Raw genomic sequence first — 17537 nt, forward strand, 5'->3', positions numbered from 1 at the left:
AAGTACTGAATATTTTAACCAATTTTTCATATCTGTAGAAGTGTGTGTGTGTGTGTGTGTGTGTGTGTGTGTGTAACGCTATCATCAGGCCCTCAGTTCAATCTTTAGCACCATAAAGAAAGCTATCATAAAGCTATCATCAGGCCTTTGGTTCAATCTCTAGCACCGTCTCCCCCAAAAAGGAAGGAAGGAGGGAAGGAACGAAGGAAAGAAAACCTAGCTAATTCCTCATCTTACCAAGCAGAAATTAGGACTAGACCTCTGAAACGACATAGAAATAAGAAACAGAATTAAGTATTAGGGTGATATTCAGAAGTATAACAAAAGAAATTTCTAAAAATGTTTAAAAGTCATTTAAAAACAACCAAACTTTTACTTCACATTTTTGTAGGTCAGAAGTCCAACACTATGTGGCTAAGTTATCCTCTCAAGGTTTCATAACACCAAAATCATGGTGTCTGCCACTCTTTCTATATGGAGGCTCTGGGGAAGACTGTTTCCAGGCTTCCACGTAATTGGCAGTATTCAGATCCTTCTCACACTTTCTACATGGTCTCTTACATCCTCAAGCCAGTAAGAGCATTTGAACCTTTTTTCATGCTTCAAATTCCTCTTCCTCTTTTTTCATGAAAGATTTCTCTGCTTTTAAGGGCTCAAGGTTGGACCCAGCCAGAAAAATCCAGGAAATCCTCCCTATTTTAAGGTCTGTAATCTTAATTACATCTTCAAAGTCTCATTTGCTGTGTAAACTTCCGTTTTCACAGTTTCCAGGAAGTAGAGTATGGATATCTTTTCTCAGAGCAGGAATCAGGGATAAGGAGGGGTAGAGTAGGGTGCAGCTGTTTCTTAATGATGCACTGTGTTCGTCACATTTCTATTTTTATAACAAATACCTGAGACGATCAATCAACTTATAAAGAGAAAAGACTTATTTTGGTTCAGAGTGTGAGAAGTTTCAGTCCATGATTGGTTATTCCTGTTGCTTTGGCCCTGCAATGGCACAGTATAGTGGCAAAGCATGACCAAGAAGCAAGGGAGAAGAAGATGAAGGGGATATGGTCCCACTACCCATTTTGAGGGCATGTGTCCTATGACCCAAAGATCTCCTACTAGGTCCTACCTCTTAAATGGTTTCCACCCCCCCACCCCCAAGAGTGCCACATGGGAAATAAGCCTTTATCACATGTACTCTTGAGGACACTTAAGAGCCAAACCATAGCAAGCTCTATAATATGCTCTGAGTTTTAAAATTATGTATATGCATTCTTTTGATGAAATAAAAATCAAAAGTCAAATTCAATTACCAAATTTACAAGTACTAAATTCAAAATGGATTCTATTTTAGGTAATATATCAAATGTCATTATACAAGCAATCTATCGTTTATGTTTTTAGGGTAAATGACCTAAGATCTGCCAAGCATGTTAGATATTTGTTAGGCACAACCATGCTAGCCACTTGTGAAACTCCTGAGTGGACCATGGGGCTCATCCAATGGTGTTATGGTTTGTGTTTAGATGTCCCCCCAAGGCCTCATGCAGATGAAGTGGAACTTTCTTTTTCAGAGGTAGTTGAATCTGGAATGTGTGATGCTTGGGTTAAGGCCATGTGATTACTAAAACACTACATGTGAGTGATTAATTTGGTAGCACCCTAATCCTGGTAGTCTGAATAAGGAGCAGAAAGATGCTGTTAAACCCCCTGGTTGCCTTTGCCACCTTGTGCATGCCATGTTGTTTCTCCTCTGTGATGCCTGTTTGTCATCCCTACCTTGGAGGCAGCCAATTAGGGACTGAAACCTCTACAAACTGTAAGCCAAATAAACCCCTGCCCCTCTAACTTTGGGTGTTGGGTATTTTGTCTCCGCAACAAGAGAAAACTAACACAAATGGTATCAATTCTTTTGTTATTCTCATTGGACTAAAGGGCCTACTCTTCTGGTTACTTTGGCAGTTATTGCTAATCACTAGCTATTTAAACATTTTTTCTCAATTTGTAAAACAAAAGTCATCATCTTAGCCTTAATAATGTATGTCAAAATGAATAAAGTTAATCTAGTCCAACCTTATTGTACAAATAAGAATACTGACAGCCAGAGAAGGAAAAGGACCTGCCTATGGTCAGAGAATTAATGTTCATAGAAAAGATTTGTTTCTAAATGAGTTCCACAATTGTCTTAGCTACTTTTCTCATTGCTGAAACAAGATACCTGACATCCAAAGTTAAAGGAGGAAAGGTTTATTTTAGCTTATAGTTTGTAGAGGGTTCAGTCCGTAGTCAGCTGGCTGCAAGGCAGGGTGGTATGGCAGAGGGGCATGAAAGAGGAGAATCAGTGCATAATAGGGCAGGTAGAGAGCAGGAAGCCACAAGCCTCCCCTCTGCTTCTCTTTTATTCTATTCAGGCTACAAGCCTATTGGATGGTGCCACTTATACCAAGCATGGCCTTCCCATTATCCACACCCAGAACGATGATAAACCAATTAGTGGACTAACCCAGTACTCCACACCCTTAAACTCAGTATCACACATCCATGATCCAGCCACCTCCTAAAAGCCCCCTCTATGAGTGCATGAGGCTTTGCAGGGACATCTAGATATAAGCCATAATAACAATTCATGGCCACTGTTGTGTATGGGATAACTAAGTCTGACATCTTCATTTTACAGATGGGAAAACATACCCAGACAGGGAGAGATACTTGCCCAAGTTCTTCTGGAACATCTAAGTTCAAATCCAGATTTCTTTCTCCTTTCCAATGTAGACACCCCTTAATTAGTCACCTGATATTAAGCCAAACTTCATTCCTATTATCTAGCACCTTGCCTGGCACATAGATGAATGAATGCACAAATAAATCTTAAGATAGTACTAAAAGTTTACCTTACAATTAAATGATTTAAATTCCCAGTCTTCCAGTTGATAAACAATTTGACAATAATGTATGATAAGGTGTTTCTTCTTTAGACAGCTTGGTCCTTGAGTAAATGAATAAATACATCACTGGCTATCTTATACAGCTTCAAAATCAAGCTGACTTGTATTCCAATTTTGTCTCAGTTATTTACTAGCTGTGTGATTTTGCAACAGAATTCAACCATTTTATGTCTCAGTTTCTTCATCTCTAAAATGAACATAATGCAACCCATCTCGTGGGACTGACATAGGGAATGAAATAATACATGTTACTTGGTACATGGTAGCCACTCAAAACTATTGATTTTTCTCTTTTTATACAATAGTTTACCTAACACATGTTGAAAACTCACAGTGAAATGTTCTCTTGTTGCTAATGATAAGCCAAAAATGTGACCATTGGGAAAGACAGTTAAAGACCAAAGAACCTTCAGGAAGAAATCATCTTGGGGCTTGATGTCAAAAATATCTAGCATATCTAGATGTCAGTAAAACTCCACTCTTGTGTAAATTAAAAGCATACCAAGATTTAGTTACAGTATTTACAAAAAAGTTATTCCTTGGCCTAATCATTAAGGTTGAAAGAAAACAGAGTTCTGGAATAAATGCTTTTGTTTCCACACTTTCTTCTACAACGACTAATAGATATCCTAGTAGCACAATATGCTATTCATATCAGTAAAAAGGTCCATGTTTTTAAAAGTCAGAATTCATGGTAACGACAAAATGGTAAAACGCTTTGGAAAGCAAATGTGCTTAAATCATTTTAGCTCCTCTCCCTCCTAAAACTAGATGAGCATATTTGTAGCTACAGAAATTTGGTTTCCATAAACTTTATACAGATGTATGATCATAAGAGTCCCCAGTTAAAAGATTTCCATCATAATACTCAGTGGTGATATGTTAAAAATTAGAAAGAGGTTTCTTATTTAAACAAACAACTATAATTACCTAGACACGGGTTTCCAGAATCTTCCCAGATAATTTCAAATAGTTACAGAAATAACCTGATTGGCACCTGATTAATTCTAAGGTTTGGATCTGGTAGAGACGCAGTAATTAACAAATGTGGTCTGGCTACAGATATGCTCTTAGAAATTAGTACAAGTGAGAAAAAATTCTCTGTAACATTCAAATCATGTTGCTGTATTATACAAAATATGAAACTATATTACTATTTCTTAAGAGGATAACTACTGAACACTGATTCTTAGTCTCAAATCTAATGTACTGTTATGATTAATCTGTAACTAGAGGTCCCCCATCACATATACCACGACAGTATATTGTATATATCATGCAAAACATGACAGCAAGCATACTGAACTCTATGTTCAGTTTAATATTGGAAAGGACCAGTTCTGCATTTCCAGTATTTATTATAACTACAATTTATTGAATACTTAAGTCCCTTTATGTGCTATCTGCAAAGACAGTACTAATATTAAACTAAGTACATGCGTTATCAGAAAACATGGGGACAGCAGAACAGCAAGGAAGCTTCTAATAAATGATAATAAAACAGCAACCTTGGAATATTTTTACAGTGTTTATTCTTTCAACTCCAATTTGCTCCACCACCCACTCCTTACAATACTTTCCCCCAAAATAAGACCAAAGGAAAGCATTTAGGTGACATACAAAAAGACAATTTATATTTATTTTTCTCAAGCATTCATATAAGAAGCAAAACTGACCCTAATTCAAGACATTACCAAAAATGTTAACATTGTTTCATGTATACCTTCAGTGCCCAGATGCATAAAACCTTTCTGAATAAAAGAGTAAGAATGACAATCCTTACAATGGGTTTTCTTGGGTATATGGGGGGAGAAACATGTAGGTCAGATGAAACGGTAAAATATGACCCTGCTATTTTCCTATAGGTAATATATTGATTCCTCTATCAGTTCCTATGACCTGGAGATTACTTTTTAGCAACTTCACAATTATACTTACTCCCATAATTTACTGCCCCCTTCTCTCTTAACTATTTTACTGCTAAAAGAGGAGGATAGAAGCAAAATATGACTTCCCCACTTATAGGCTGCATGGCTATCACTATCAGTAGTTCCTTTGAAATTTCTAAGCCTCCTCCTCATGCCATCAAAATAGGTTAACAGTAAAAATGGCTTTGGTTGAGACATTTTGGTGTTTTGCTTCACAGAATTATAAAGTCGGAAGTAATCTCATTTCTACACAGGAAAACCAAGTATTCTTTCTAGTGAATAGTACAATAAAGTGAACACTTATTATGCCTGTATCCCAGCCTCAATGTCACTTGTATACTAAAAACACAGGGAGGAAACACCACCCATTCCAATTTCCTCAGGACACAGGGCTCTTCTGCTTTTATAGGGGCAGGCTACCATGTCTGTCCAAACTTGTGAAAAATAGGGACCTCTTATCTCCCCTGCCCTAAGAACAGGCATTACAAGTAGCATTATTTTATTAATATGAACTGGTAAATGTTTGGACAACGTGTGATATAATGTTCTCAAGTTACAACTAGCAATCTGAACCTGTGTATGAGACAGAAAAGGGGAGATACCTCTCATTTACTTCTTTAAATCTGGAGGAAATAGAAGGAATATATGTGCATACATTGTAGGAATGGGGGAGAATGGAACCCTAACATATGCAAAAAATGAGTATATATGTTGGAGCCCTGGCTATCAATATAACACATAAAATCTACATAACCATTTGTGGCAGGGAAAAAAGGAATCTAGGGCCCATCTTATAGACAAAGAAATGAATACAACTATACCTTTTTTCTCAAGTAAATAGCTAAGTTCTAAGTGAAGATAATATCTCATTGCTGTTTAGAAAATGCATAAAGATATATCAAATGCTGAAAACCCTCAACAATTGCAGACTCTCATGGAAGTTACAAAATATGTAAGAATTAGTCACTGTTTCTCAGTCTATTCACACTATACCTGAGATGCAAATTCCTCTCTGCTCCTTTAGGTGTTCTGAGCAGATTTATTTCCTAATTTCTAATGAAACTCAAAAGATCATAAGGAAGGGAATGACGAAGAGGGCAAAAGGCAATACTGGTATGGGAGTTGGGGAGTTGAAAAGTCTGAGAAATGACTGGCTGGAGATAAAAGAAGTGGTAAGAACTGAGGAGTCCCAACTAGATTGTAAGCCAGTGTGGGGGTGTCCCTTACACCTGGGGATGGAGCACAGGCCAAACATGTAACCAATATTTGATCTGAGTAACAGAAGTGAAGAAAAATACATCATTAGAGATTCCTTGGTTCAAACTCTAATACCCAGTGAGTGATTCTGCTCCATCAAATTTAAAAACCTGCAATAGCATGGAATGCTCTTGGTAAAGAAGCTGGCTCGACTTTTCTACATTTTTTTATTATCATGGCCAACACTGATTTCTGGAGCTTTAAAAGCAGAGGAAAATATTATCACAATGGATATTTCCAGACTTCTAAAGAGTTTTAGTACCCACAAACATTATTCAATGGGATCCAAACAATAGATTTCAGGTGGTATCAATTTTGGTTGCTAGATATTCCCTGTGAGTCACATTCAGCATTAGCATTTACATCTAAAAATAAGTTCTCTTACAAATAAAATTTCTTGGTGTTACTTGGCACAAAAATATGCATCAAGCATAAATCCCTTAGGAAGTTGTCATGGCTCTCAATAAGATTAAACTCTACTGCTATCATCACTTTTTGCTTTGTCTCTTAGTTTGAAGACTTTGCAAAGGATGCCTGCCTTTATAATTCAATAAGAATAACTCCTCTCTCATCTCCAAAGGGCCCATTATTTTTAGTTCTTCTGATGTATGACTCACACAAAAACTTGTGGCTCTTAAGAGCCACCTGTTTTTAAAGGGCCCAGTAATTTCGGTTTCTATTTAATGAGTACCCAGATAACAAATGGAGAATATGACGAATCTTCACAAGGTCACACTGAAAGCAAAAATAAATTATCCTAATCATTGAGAGCTTTTTTCAGGTTTTCTATCAGCACTACAGAGTCAGTTTCTTCTTTGGATTGCTTCTCATAGATGTCATACTTCTTCCAGTGCTGCAAGGGAAGAAAAAACATACATGATGATTTTTCTAAGCAATGTTAGCAATGTTCCTTTTCTGAGAACTCACAGCCAATGCTTATTTTTAGGTCTGCATGTGTGGAATCATGAGTATGTTTTCCTGGTTTTTGTTTCCTGATTTAAGAATATCCATCTGTTTTAACAATTAATACAACAAAATAATCAAGAATTAACATTAAAGGTTGGAAAAGCATGGGAATGTTGCATATTTATTGGTCTCAAGAGATACACAAATTTGGACATTTTCAGAATTAGAAACAGCCTTTGAAGATGAAAAAAAGGGTAGCATGCATTTCTTATTTTAACTGTTTTCACTTGGACATTTATTACCTTTGTTTTCTTACCACTCAAATTTGGCCATTGCTCCAGTGATGTTTATAACAAGCTTAAAAAGTCAATTAACATCTAGAGCAAAGGCAACATATAGGATACCCTAAAAGTCTTAGTGCACTTAAAACGTCTGAAAGGTGTAGCTTTACCTAACATCAACTGTTAGACATTACACATAAGGCAAGTTCACTCTGAATACAATTCAAGCATGTCTCTTATGGTGAAAGCCAGTATCCTGGAACTTGCCTTCTTTACTTGTAAATCTGGGGAAAGGGTGAAATCTGGGCTCCATTCTCTCACCTATAAAAATAAAGTTGTTAAACTAAACCGGGTGGGGGCGGGGGGCTACTGCCCACAGGCCGATATTGCTAGCTGCCTGCTTCAGTGAGTAAATTTTTATGGAACATGCTCATTTGTTCTGTATTGCCTATAGCTGTTTTCATGCTATAACAGCAGAGTTGAGCTGTAACAGAGACTGAATGGCTTGCAAAACCAAAAATTTTGACTACTAGGGCCTTTCCTGAAATATTTTGCCAACCCCTGCATTAGATTATGTCTAAGCTCCTTTTTTGTTTTGATAGTCTATGGTTCTTTAAGCTTAGGGAAAGAAACAGAAATAAGGAAAACAGAAACAAGAGCAACTATGACTATTCAGCTGCTGCAGGTTGTGCAACTAGAGATGGACCAAGCAAGTTAGGAGCATCCTGTCTTAGAGAATTTATGAGAGACAAGTTGGAAAACACACTTGAAATATCCAAATTATTTAACACTGACATGCCTAGTAGAGTGGCTAAAGTTAAAAATACTGACAATTCCAAGTGCCGATTAGGATGCAGAGTAACTGGTTCTCTCACCTACTGTTGGTGAAAATGCATAGTACAGTCACTATGGCAAACAGCCTATTTCTTATAAAACTAATCATGTGCTTACCACATGACCCATAAGTCCCACTCACTTCTTCTTACCCCAAAGAAATTAAAACATGTTCACAATGATTTCTACAGGAATGTTTATACCAGCTTGATTTATAATAGCCCTAAACTGGACACAGCCCCGATGTTCTTGGAAAAGTGAATGGCTAAATAAACTATGGTACAGCAATACCAAGGAATACTGCTTAGCAATAAAAAGGAATGAACTATTGAAATATGCAAAAACACAGATGTCTCATAAATGTATTATGCTAAATGAAAGAAGCCAGATTCAAAAGCTATGCATTTTATGATTCCATTTATATAAATGACATGCTGGAAAAGGTGAAACTTTAGGGACAGAATATAAATCAGTGCTTGCCAAGGTCTAGGATCAGGAAGGGAGCTGACTGTAAAGAGGCATGAGGGAACATTCGGGGTATGCCAAAAATAGTTTTTTCTTCTTCTTCTTCCTCCTTCTCTTCCTCTTCCTCCTCCTCCTTCTTTTTTGGTCTTGCAGCACTGAGGATTTAACCCAGGGAGTTGGCACTGAATTACGTTACCAGCCTTGTTTGTTTGTTTTTTTTCTTTTTCGAGACAGGCTTTTGTTAAGTTGCCCAGGCTGGGCTTGAACTCCTCCTGTCTCAGCCTCCCAAAGTGTTGGGGTTACAACACACTACACCTTGCTAACATTGTATATATCAATTGGAGCAGTGGGTACAAAATTGTACACATCTGCTAAAACACTTCTAATTGGATACTTAAAAAGAGCAAATTTTATTGCATATAAATTATACTTCAGCAAGCTTAATTTTTTAAAAATCTGAAATGCAAAGACTTCTAATTAAAACAATCTGAAAAATTACATGACCTCAAAATAATGGCTTATTCAATAAATAGCACCAAGACAACTGGCCAGGCATTTGAAAAACAGCAATAAAAAGTAATCTACCTCATAGATTACACAAATAAACACCTGATGAATTAAAGACCTAAATGTAAAAAACAAAATCAAGTAATAGAAAAATATATAAAGGAATGAATATATATATAGTGGAAAGGACTTTCTATACATAAAAATACAGGAGATTTTAGTAGAGAAAAAGTGAAAATATTTTGTACATCATTAATCAATCTAAATACAATAAAAAGGCATAAATGGATAAGCCAAGGGATTGATATATGACAGAAAAACTTTATAAACCACCAAGAAAAAAGGTGAATACCATAGAGGAAAACCAGACAGGGTACAAGACTTTCACAAAATAGTTCACTTAAGCCAATAAACTTATGAAAAAATATGAAACCTCGGCCCAGAGGAAGGGGCTTCCCGGCCACCATCTGTCCTGCCACTCCCAGCCCAAAGGAAAGGCCTTTTGGGGCGCCATCCATCCCGCCACTCCTGGCCCAGAGGTAGGGGCTTCTGAGCCTCCAGTCCCACTGCTCCTGGTCCAGAAGAAGGGGCTTCTGGGCCACCATCCAGCCCGATGCTCCCAGCCCAGAGGAAGGGGATCCCGGCCACCATCCCCCCTGCCGTTCCTGGCCCAGAGGAAAGGGCTTTTGGGCCGCCATCCATCCTGCCACTCCTGGCCCAGAGGAAGGGGCTTCTGGGCCACCATCCCTCCCTCTGCTCCCGGCCCCTGTCCCACCACTCCCAGCTCAGAGGAGGTGAGCCGCATGGGTGCCAACAGCACTGCCGCCCCCCCCCCCAGTTGAAATGAGAAGACACAGAAATAAGTCTCAAAACTAGACTACCAGATCACCTACAGCAACCCCAAAGGGAAATGAGATGGAACACTCTGATACTCAACAACCTGGACCCACTGAACTGGCAACAAAAGGGGATCTGGAAAAAATGAAATCAGAAATAATTTCTCGGATAACAGGAGAGATTGTGCTCCTAGTGCAAGACATGATTAATAAATCTAGAGAGGAGCTCAGGAACATGATGGAATCCTGATATAGGAAACAAATGGAATCCATAAAACAAATGCAAACAGATTTCCAGGAGATGAAAAACTCCATTGAAAGTCTACACAGCAGAATGAGCCAATGTGAGGACAGAATTTCAGATATAGAAGATAAGATTGCAATTAATGACCACGAAAAGAAAAGTTGCTTCAAAATTATAAGGGAACATGAGAAATCAATCCAGCAGCTGCTAGATGATGCAAAGAAGAATAACATAAGACTGATTGGGCTCAATGAAGAAACAGGAGAGAGTGCAGATGACATAAAAAATCTCTTCACAGAAGTAATGGCAGAAAACTTCCCAAGCACGGGAAAAGAACTTGACATACAGATAAGTGAGGCATATATGACTCCAAATAGTCTTGATAAAAAAAAATCTAAACATAGGTATATAATTGTCAAGATTCCACAAACTCAACAGAAGAACAAGTTCTACAAGCAGTTAGAGAAAAGAAACAAATCACATACAAAGGAAAGCCCATCAGAATCACAGCACACTTCTCAACACAAACCATCAAGGCAAGAAGACCTTGGAGTGACATATTCCAAGACCTAAAAGAAAACAGCCTCCAACCCAGATTGATGTACCCTGCAAAACTATCTTTCAAAATGGATGGAGAAATAAGATACTTTCATGACAAAGAGCACCTTAGGAACTTCATGAATACCAAATCAGCAACCCCAAAAATTTTACACAATATCCTAGGAACAGATATTGAGGATCACAACCCCAGGAAGCAAAGCAGAATGAACCCATCTGGCATGACAAGAAATTAAATGCAAAGGGGGAGAACCCAACAAAAAGAAAAAGTCATGGCAATGACAAGTCAATACATTTCAGTTATAACCATCGATGTTAATGGTCTCAATTCACCAATCAAAAGAAATAGACTGGCAGAATGGGTCAAGAAGCAAAATCCAACAATATGTTGCATACGAGAAACACACCTAATTCAAAATGAAACTCATAGACTGAAAGTTAAAGGGTGAAAAACAATACTCCATGCGATAGGAACCCGAAAAAAAGCAGGAGTAGCTATCCTCTTTGCAGATCAAGTAGATTTCAAACCAACACTGATTAAGAAAGACAAAGAAGGACACTACATCCTTGTAAAGGGAAGAATCCAAGAGGAAGAGATGACAATCATAAATTCTATGCACCAAACACTAGTGCACCCAACTATATAAAACAAATACTAACGGACATGAAAAGTCATATATGCACTAATACAATTGTAGTGGGGGACCTCAACACCCCACTGTCACAAATAGATAGATCAACTAGACTAAAAATAAGCAATGAAATACTAGAACTCAATCGAACTCTTGAACAAATGAACTTAACAGATGTTTACAGAGTCTTCCACCCCACAAAATCAGAATACACATTCTTCTCACCTGCACATGGGTCATTCTCCAAAAAGGACCACATACTCACACATAGAACATGTTTAAGTAAGTGCAAAGGAATTGAAGTTATCCCCTGTATATCATCAGACCATAGCGCAATGAAATTGGAGTTCCATAGCAAAAGAAAGTGGAAAAATTTCATAAACATGTGGAAATTGAACAACACAGTTCTGAATAACCAATGGGTCACAGAGGAAATTAAGGAAGAAATCAGACAGTTCCTTCAATTAAATGACAATGACAATGCAACATATTGGAATCTATGGGACACAATGAAAGCAGTCTTATAAGGGAAATTCATAGCAGTGAATACGCATATTAGGAAAACAGAACGAGCCCAATTAAACAACCTGATGCTGAACCTCAAGCTTCTAGAAAAAGAAGAGCAGGACAAACCCAAAGTTCATACAAGGGAGGAAATTATAAAGATCAGAGGAGAAATCAATGCAATGGAGACTAAGAGAACAATACAAAAAATCAATGAAGCCAAGAGTTGGTTCTTCATAAGAATCATCAAAATTGACAAACTCTCAGCCAACCTTATCAGAAAAAGGAAAGAAAAGGTCCAAATCCATGCAATTAGGAATGAAAAGGGTGAAATTACAACAGACCCAGCAGAAATCCAGAGGATCATCAATACCTACTTCCACAACCTATATGCCAATAAGATGGAAAACACAGAAGAAATGGACAGATTCTTTGATACATATGAATTACCAAAGTTGAATGAAGAAGACCTAAAAATTCTAAACAACTCAATATTAACCAATGAAATTGAAAATGTAATAAAAAAACTTATCAACTAAGAAAAGCCCAGGCCCTGATGGTTTCACTGCTGAATTGTCCAAGATATTTAGAGAGGAACTACTGCCACTACTGTTTAAACTCTTCAATGAAATTGAAAGGGAAGCAAAACTCCCAAATTCATTCCTGGAAGCAAGCATCACCTTGATCCCCAAAGCAGAGAAAGACCCAACCGAAAAGGAGAACCATAGGCCAATCTCACTAATGAACATAGATGCAAAAATCCTTGATAAGATAATGGCAAACAGAATGCAGAAGATCATCAAGAAGATCATACACTCTGATCAAGTGGGATTCATCCCAGGGATGCAGGGATGGTTCAATATATGAAAAGCAATCAATGTAATACACTATATCAATAGAACCAAGGAAAAAAACCATATGATTATCTCCATAGACACAGAAAAAGCATTTGACAAAATCCAACATGCATTTATGATATAAACCCTACAAAAAATTGGAATAGATGGTCTCTACCTCAAACTGATAGAAGCCATCTATGAAAAACCAACAGCCAATATCACACTAAATGGTCAAAAACTGAAATCCTTCACACTCAAATCAGGAACAAGACAAGGATGTCCACTATCACCACTCTTGTTCAATATAGTTCTGGAAACATTAGCCACAGCAATTAGACAAGAGAAAGAAATAAAAGGAATAAAAATAGGAAATGAAGATGTCAAATTGTCATTATTTGCAGATGATACCATACTGTATATAGAAGACCCCAAGAACTCCACCAAAAGTCTTCTAGACTTAATAACCAAATTCAGTCAAGTAGCGGGTTACAAGGTCAACACACAAAAATCAATAGCTTTCCTCTACACGAATGACAGACTCACTGAGAGAGAAATAGGGCAAGTAATTCCTTTCACAATAGCATCCAAAAAACTGAAATACCTAGGAATCATCCTAATGAAAGAAATCAAAGACCTCTTCTCTGAAAACTATAGCACTCTGAGAAGAGAGATTGAAGATGATATCAGAAAATGGACAGACATCCCCTGCTCCTGGGTAGGAAAGATTAATATAGTGAAAATGGCCATACTTCCAAAACTGCTATATAGATTTAATGCAATTCTAATTGAGATCCCAGCAGCATACTTCATGGACCTTGAGAAAACTATCCAAAAGTTCATTTGGAATAAGAAGAGACCCAGAATAGCAAAAGCAATTCTAGGTAACAGAGACATGACTGGGGGTATCACAAGCCCCAACTTGAAACTATACTACAAAGCTACTGTGATAAAAACAGCATGGTACCGGCAAAGAAACTGACCTGAGGACCAGTGGAACAGATTAGAAGATGCAGAAACAAAGCCAGACACACTCAGCCATCTCATCTTCGATAAAGGTGCCAAACACCCTCACTGGAGGAAAGATAGCCTCTTTCATAAATGGTGCTGGAAAAACTGGCTTTCAACTTCCCAAAGACTAAAACTAGACCTATATCTCTCACCATGAACTAAACTAAAATCGAAATGGATTAAAGATCTAAATATTAAAATAGAAACTCTGAACCAGTTGGAACAGAGGTTAGGTGGAACTCTTGAAGACATCGGTGTAGGAAAAGATTTTATGAACAAAACCTCAGCTGCCTGTGAACTAGCACAAACAATCAACAAGTGGGATCTCTTCTTATTAAAAACCTTCTGCACAGCAAGAGAAACCACCAGCAGTGTGAAGAGACAACTCACAATGTGGGAAAAAAACCTTCACCTGCTTTTCCTCAGACAAAAGTCTACTATCTCGAATCTATAAAGAACTTAAAAAGATCAGACCTCCCAAATTTAAAGACCAAATCTGAAAATGGGCATCTGAAATGAACAGACATTTCTCAGACAAAGAAGTAGAAATAGCAAATAAATCCATGAAAAAATGTTCAACATCACTGGTCATTCGAGAGATGCAAATGAAAACAACTCTGAGATTCCACCTCACACCAGAAAGAATGGCTGCTCTCATGAAATCAACCAATAACAAATGCTGGCGGGGCAGTGGGGAAAGAGGAACCCTGCTCCACTGCTGGTGGGAATGTAGACTGGTACAATCACTGTGGAAATCCCTATGGAGATACCTCAAAGAACTAGGACTGGAAGTCCCATTTGACCCTGCTATTCCACTGTTGGGAATCTTCCCCAAAGAATTAAAAGAATCATACCACAGTGATATATGTGTGCCCATGTTCATAGCAGCACAGTTTGTGATAGTTAAATCTTGAAAACAGCCCAAATGCCCATCAACTGGAGACTGGATAAAGAAAATGTGGGGTTTTTATAAAATGGAGTACTACTCAGACATAAAAATGAAAAATTAGAGGCATTTATAGCTAAATGGATGCACATTGAGGTGATACTCTGAAGTGAAATAAATAGGACACACATTTATAAATACCGAATAGTTTCTCTGGTGTGAGAAACTGAAAGTGTAAATAAGGACTAAAATGTATAATAGGTAGTGTGAAATAGGAAGAAAAGGGGCAAAGGGGAAGGAAGTGGGAGGGGTAGGGAAAGGAAAGAAGGGAGTGGGATTAATGTGAGAAATGGAAAAATAGGAACAAAATCTTTGTATATAGGGAGGAATGGAGGGGTTGAAGGGAGGGCTGGGCAAGGATGAAAATAAGAACTAAGAGAGATTATGTAAAGGTGCAAATTTCCAATGATGAATGTCATTATATTGTATACCTAAAATGTACCAATGATTAGAATGAATAATCGATAATGCAAAATAGGAAGAAAAGGTCCAAAGGGGTAGGGGTAGTGGGAGGGGCAGGGGAAGGGAAAGAAGGGAAAGGAAAAATGCTGAGAAATGGAAAAAATGGAAATAAAGTCTTTTTAAGTAGGGAAGGGTGGAGGGGGTGAAGGGAGGGCTAGGAATGGGGAAAAAATAAGAACCAAGATGCATCATGTAAAGGTACAAGTTCCCAATGAAAAATATAAATGTGTTGTTTACCTAAAATGTATCAATAAAATAATTTAAGAAAACAAAATATGAAACCTGATATGTGAAACTAAGATTCCCTTTTCCAATCTATCATCTTGGCAATCATTTGTTTAAATAAGATAACCCAAAGTTGGTAAAAGTGTGCCCAACCATTCAGATGTACTACTGGCAAGTGTATAAATTTTTACAACCTAATTCTTGTCTCTCCTTCTTGTAAAAAATATAATTTTGTATATTCTAATGCTCCCATTTTTTTAACATGAAAAAATCATCCTCTACATGGGTAACCTGGTATTTCATTCAATAGCATATGTTACATATTCTTACACATCAGTAAAATAGAACAACCCCATTTTCTTTATCCTCTGCATATTTCATTGCTTGGATGCACCATAATTATTTAGTCAGTATCTTTATTGGAATTAACTTGTACAACCTCTTGGGGTGACGATTTGTCAATGTCAATCAAAGAGTTTAAAACAAGGCTGAAGATATAGCTCTGCGGTAGAGCACTTGCATTTTGTGGGTAAGGTCCTGGGTTCACCATGAAAAAAAGGGCCCCAGAACCATGAAAAAAAGGAATAAAGAGAAAGGAGGATATAAAAACTGCAAAATCGGTCAAAGGCTATATAAAAACAGGTGGCAGGTGGCAGGATTTTATCCACAGTATGTTGTTTGCAGAGAAATTCTGGAAGGGAGTTAGTGGAGACAGCAGTTTTTAATCTCTCCAAATGGCAGTATTTAAAAAAGATGTGAATAGAGAAGTAGAACAAGTAAGAAAGCAAAACCAAAATTTCCCAATACAATCTAAACTAATCTGTATGAAAATGACTTTCTCATGGGTCCCCAAATTAGAGTACATTAGGACAAACCAGATACCTACAAGATCCAAACAGTATCAGTTAGGGAAGAACACACAAAAGGAATCAGCGTGGCATCCAAGACACCTGAGAAATCTAAAGTAATTTTCTCAAATGGTCGTGAAGTAATTTGTGAAGAAGAGCAGTGGATGGGAGGGGTCTGCCTCTTTAGTGGTTGAGGGAAAAGAGTCTATGGTATAGACCGGGAACAGCTTAAACCCCCATGAACTCTCACAATGAACCACTTAAGCTCATTTGCGAGGTAAAGCTGCACTCAGGAGAAACTAGTGGGAATGGACTCCAAATTGGCCAGGACAGAGATAAGAAAGAAGAAAGCCCAGAAAAATATGGAAGAAATTGATGGATGGATGGATGGATGGACAGACGGACAGAAAGAAAGAAGGAAGGAAGGAGGAGGGAAGGGGAAAAATAAAAAACAACAAAATAATTAAACATTTTTTAAAAACTAACAGAAAAATTAGAGAAGGCAAACAGTAGGGCAAGAATATTTCAGAGTAATTCACTCTAACTTTGAACAATTCTCAAAAATCATAGAAGATGGAAATCTATAGTCAACATTAGAAAAAAAAATCTAACCCAAATCAAGCCTCCTTCTAACAGTTTAGGAAACTAATTTCATGTAAAAATTAGCAGCAAAATGATACCCTCACAGAATTAAAACATGCCTGAAAGAGAAGTCCATGAAAAATCAGTGAAAATTACAATTTAACATTTCAAAACTAGCTGAACTACTTAAAAAGTTTACATGATATGGAAAAGTGTAAATTGTATGGAAGAAAATATAAAAAGCCAGAATAAGAAATGAAATAACAAAACTTAGGAAAGAATTAAAAGTAAAAGAAAAATAATAGTTTTATTTCAGAAATGGAGACTAAGCTAGAAGGAACATAAGACAAACACAGCAGATAATTAGGCAGTACCTTAAGAGAAACAGAAGATGAAAGATAGGATTTTTAAATAAAACAGACATGAAAGTAGATGAAAATTATTTAAGCGGACATGACAAATCTAGACAAGTAAAGAAAAAGGAATGGAATTAGTTGAATATCCCTTATCCAAAATGCTTAGGAGCCAGAGATTTTGGGATTCGGGACTATTTTGGATTTTGGAGTATTTACATATATATCATTGATGTGATATGTTCAGGATGTGATCCAAGTCTAAACACAAAATTCATTTATTTTGCTTATACACATAGCCTGCAGGTAATTTATACATGTTAAATAATTTTGTGCATAAAACAAAGTTTAATTGTGTGGAATTTTCCACTTGTAGCATCATGTTG

General features: G+C 37.2%; 1 protein-coding gene across 1 annotated transcript in view; it reads right to left on the minus strand.

Annotated features, from left to right (window-relative positions):
* Positions 1-4451: 4451 nt before the first annotated feature.
* Positions 4452-17537, minus strand: part of Il13ra1 (interleukin 13 receptor subunit alpha 1) — a 57429-nt gene continuing 44343 nt past the window's right edge. The window contains exon 11 of the mRNA XM_004872145.4: positions 4452-6974. Coding sequence (XP_004872202.1) covers positions 6879-6974 — 96 coding nt within the window. The 3' untranslated portion in view covers positions 4452-6878. The remainder of the gene's footprint in view (positions 6975-17537) is intronic.

Source organism: Heterocephalus glaber, unplaced genomic scaffold (assembly GCF_053883595.1).
Source record: "Heterocephalus glaber isolate CG9 unplaced genomic scaffold, H.glaber_assembly_v1.0 deba00001730, whole genome shotgun sequence".
NCBI classification, from domain to species: Eukaryota; Metazoa; Chordata; class Mammalia; order Rodentia; family Bathyergidae; genus Heterocephalus; species Heterocephalus glaber.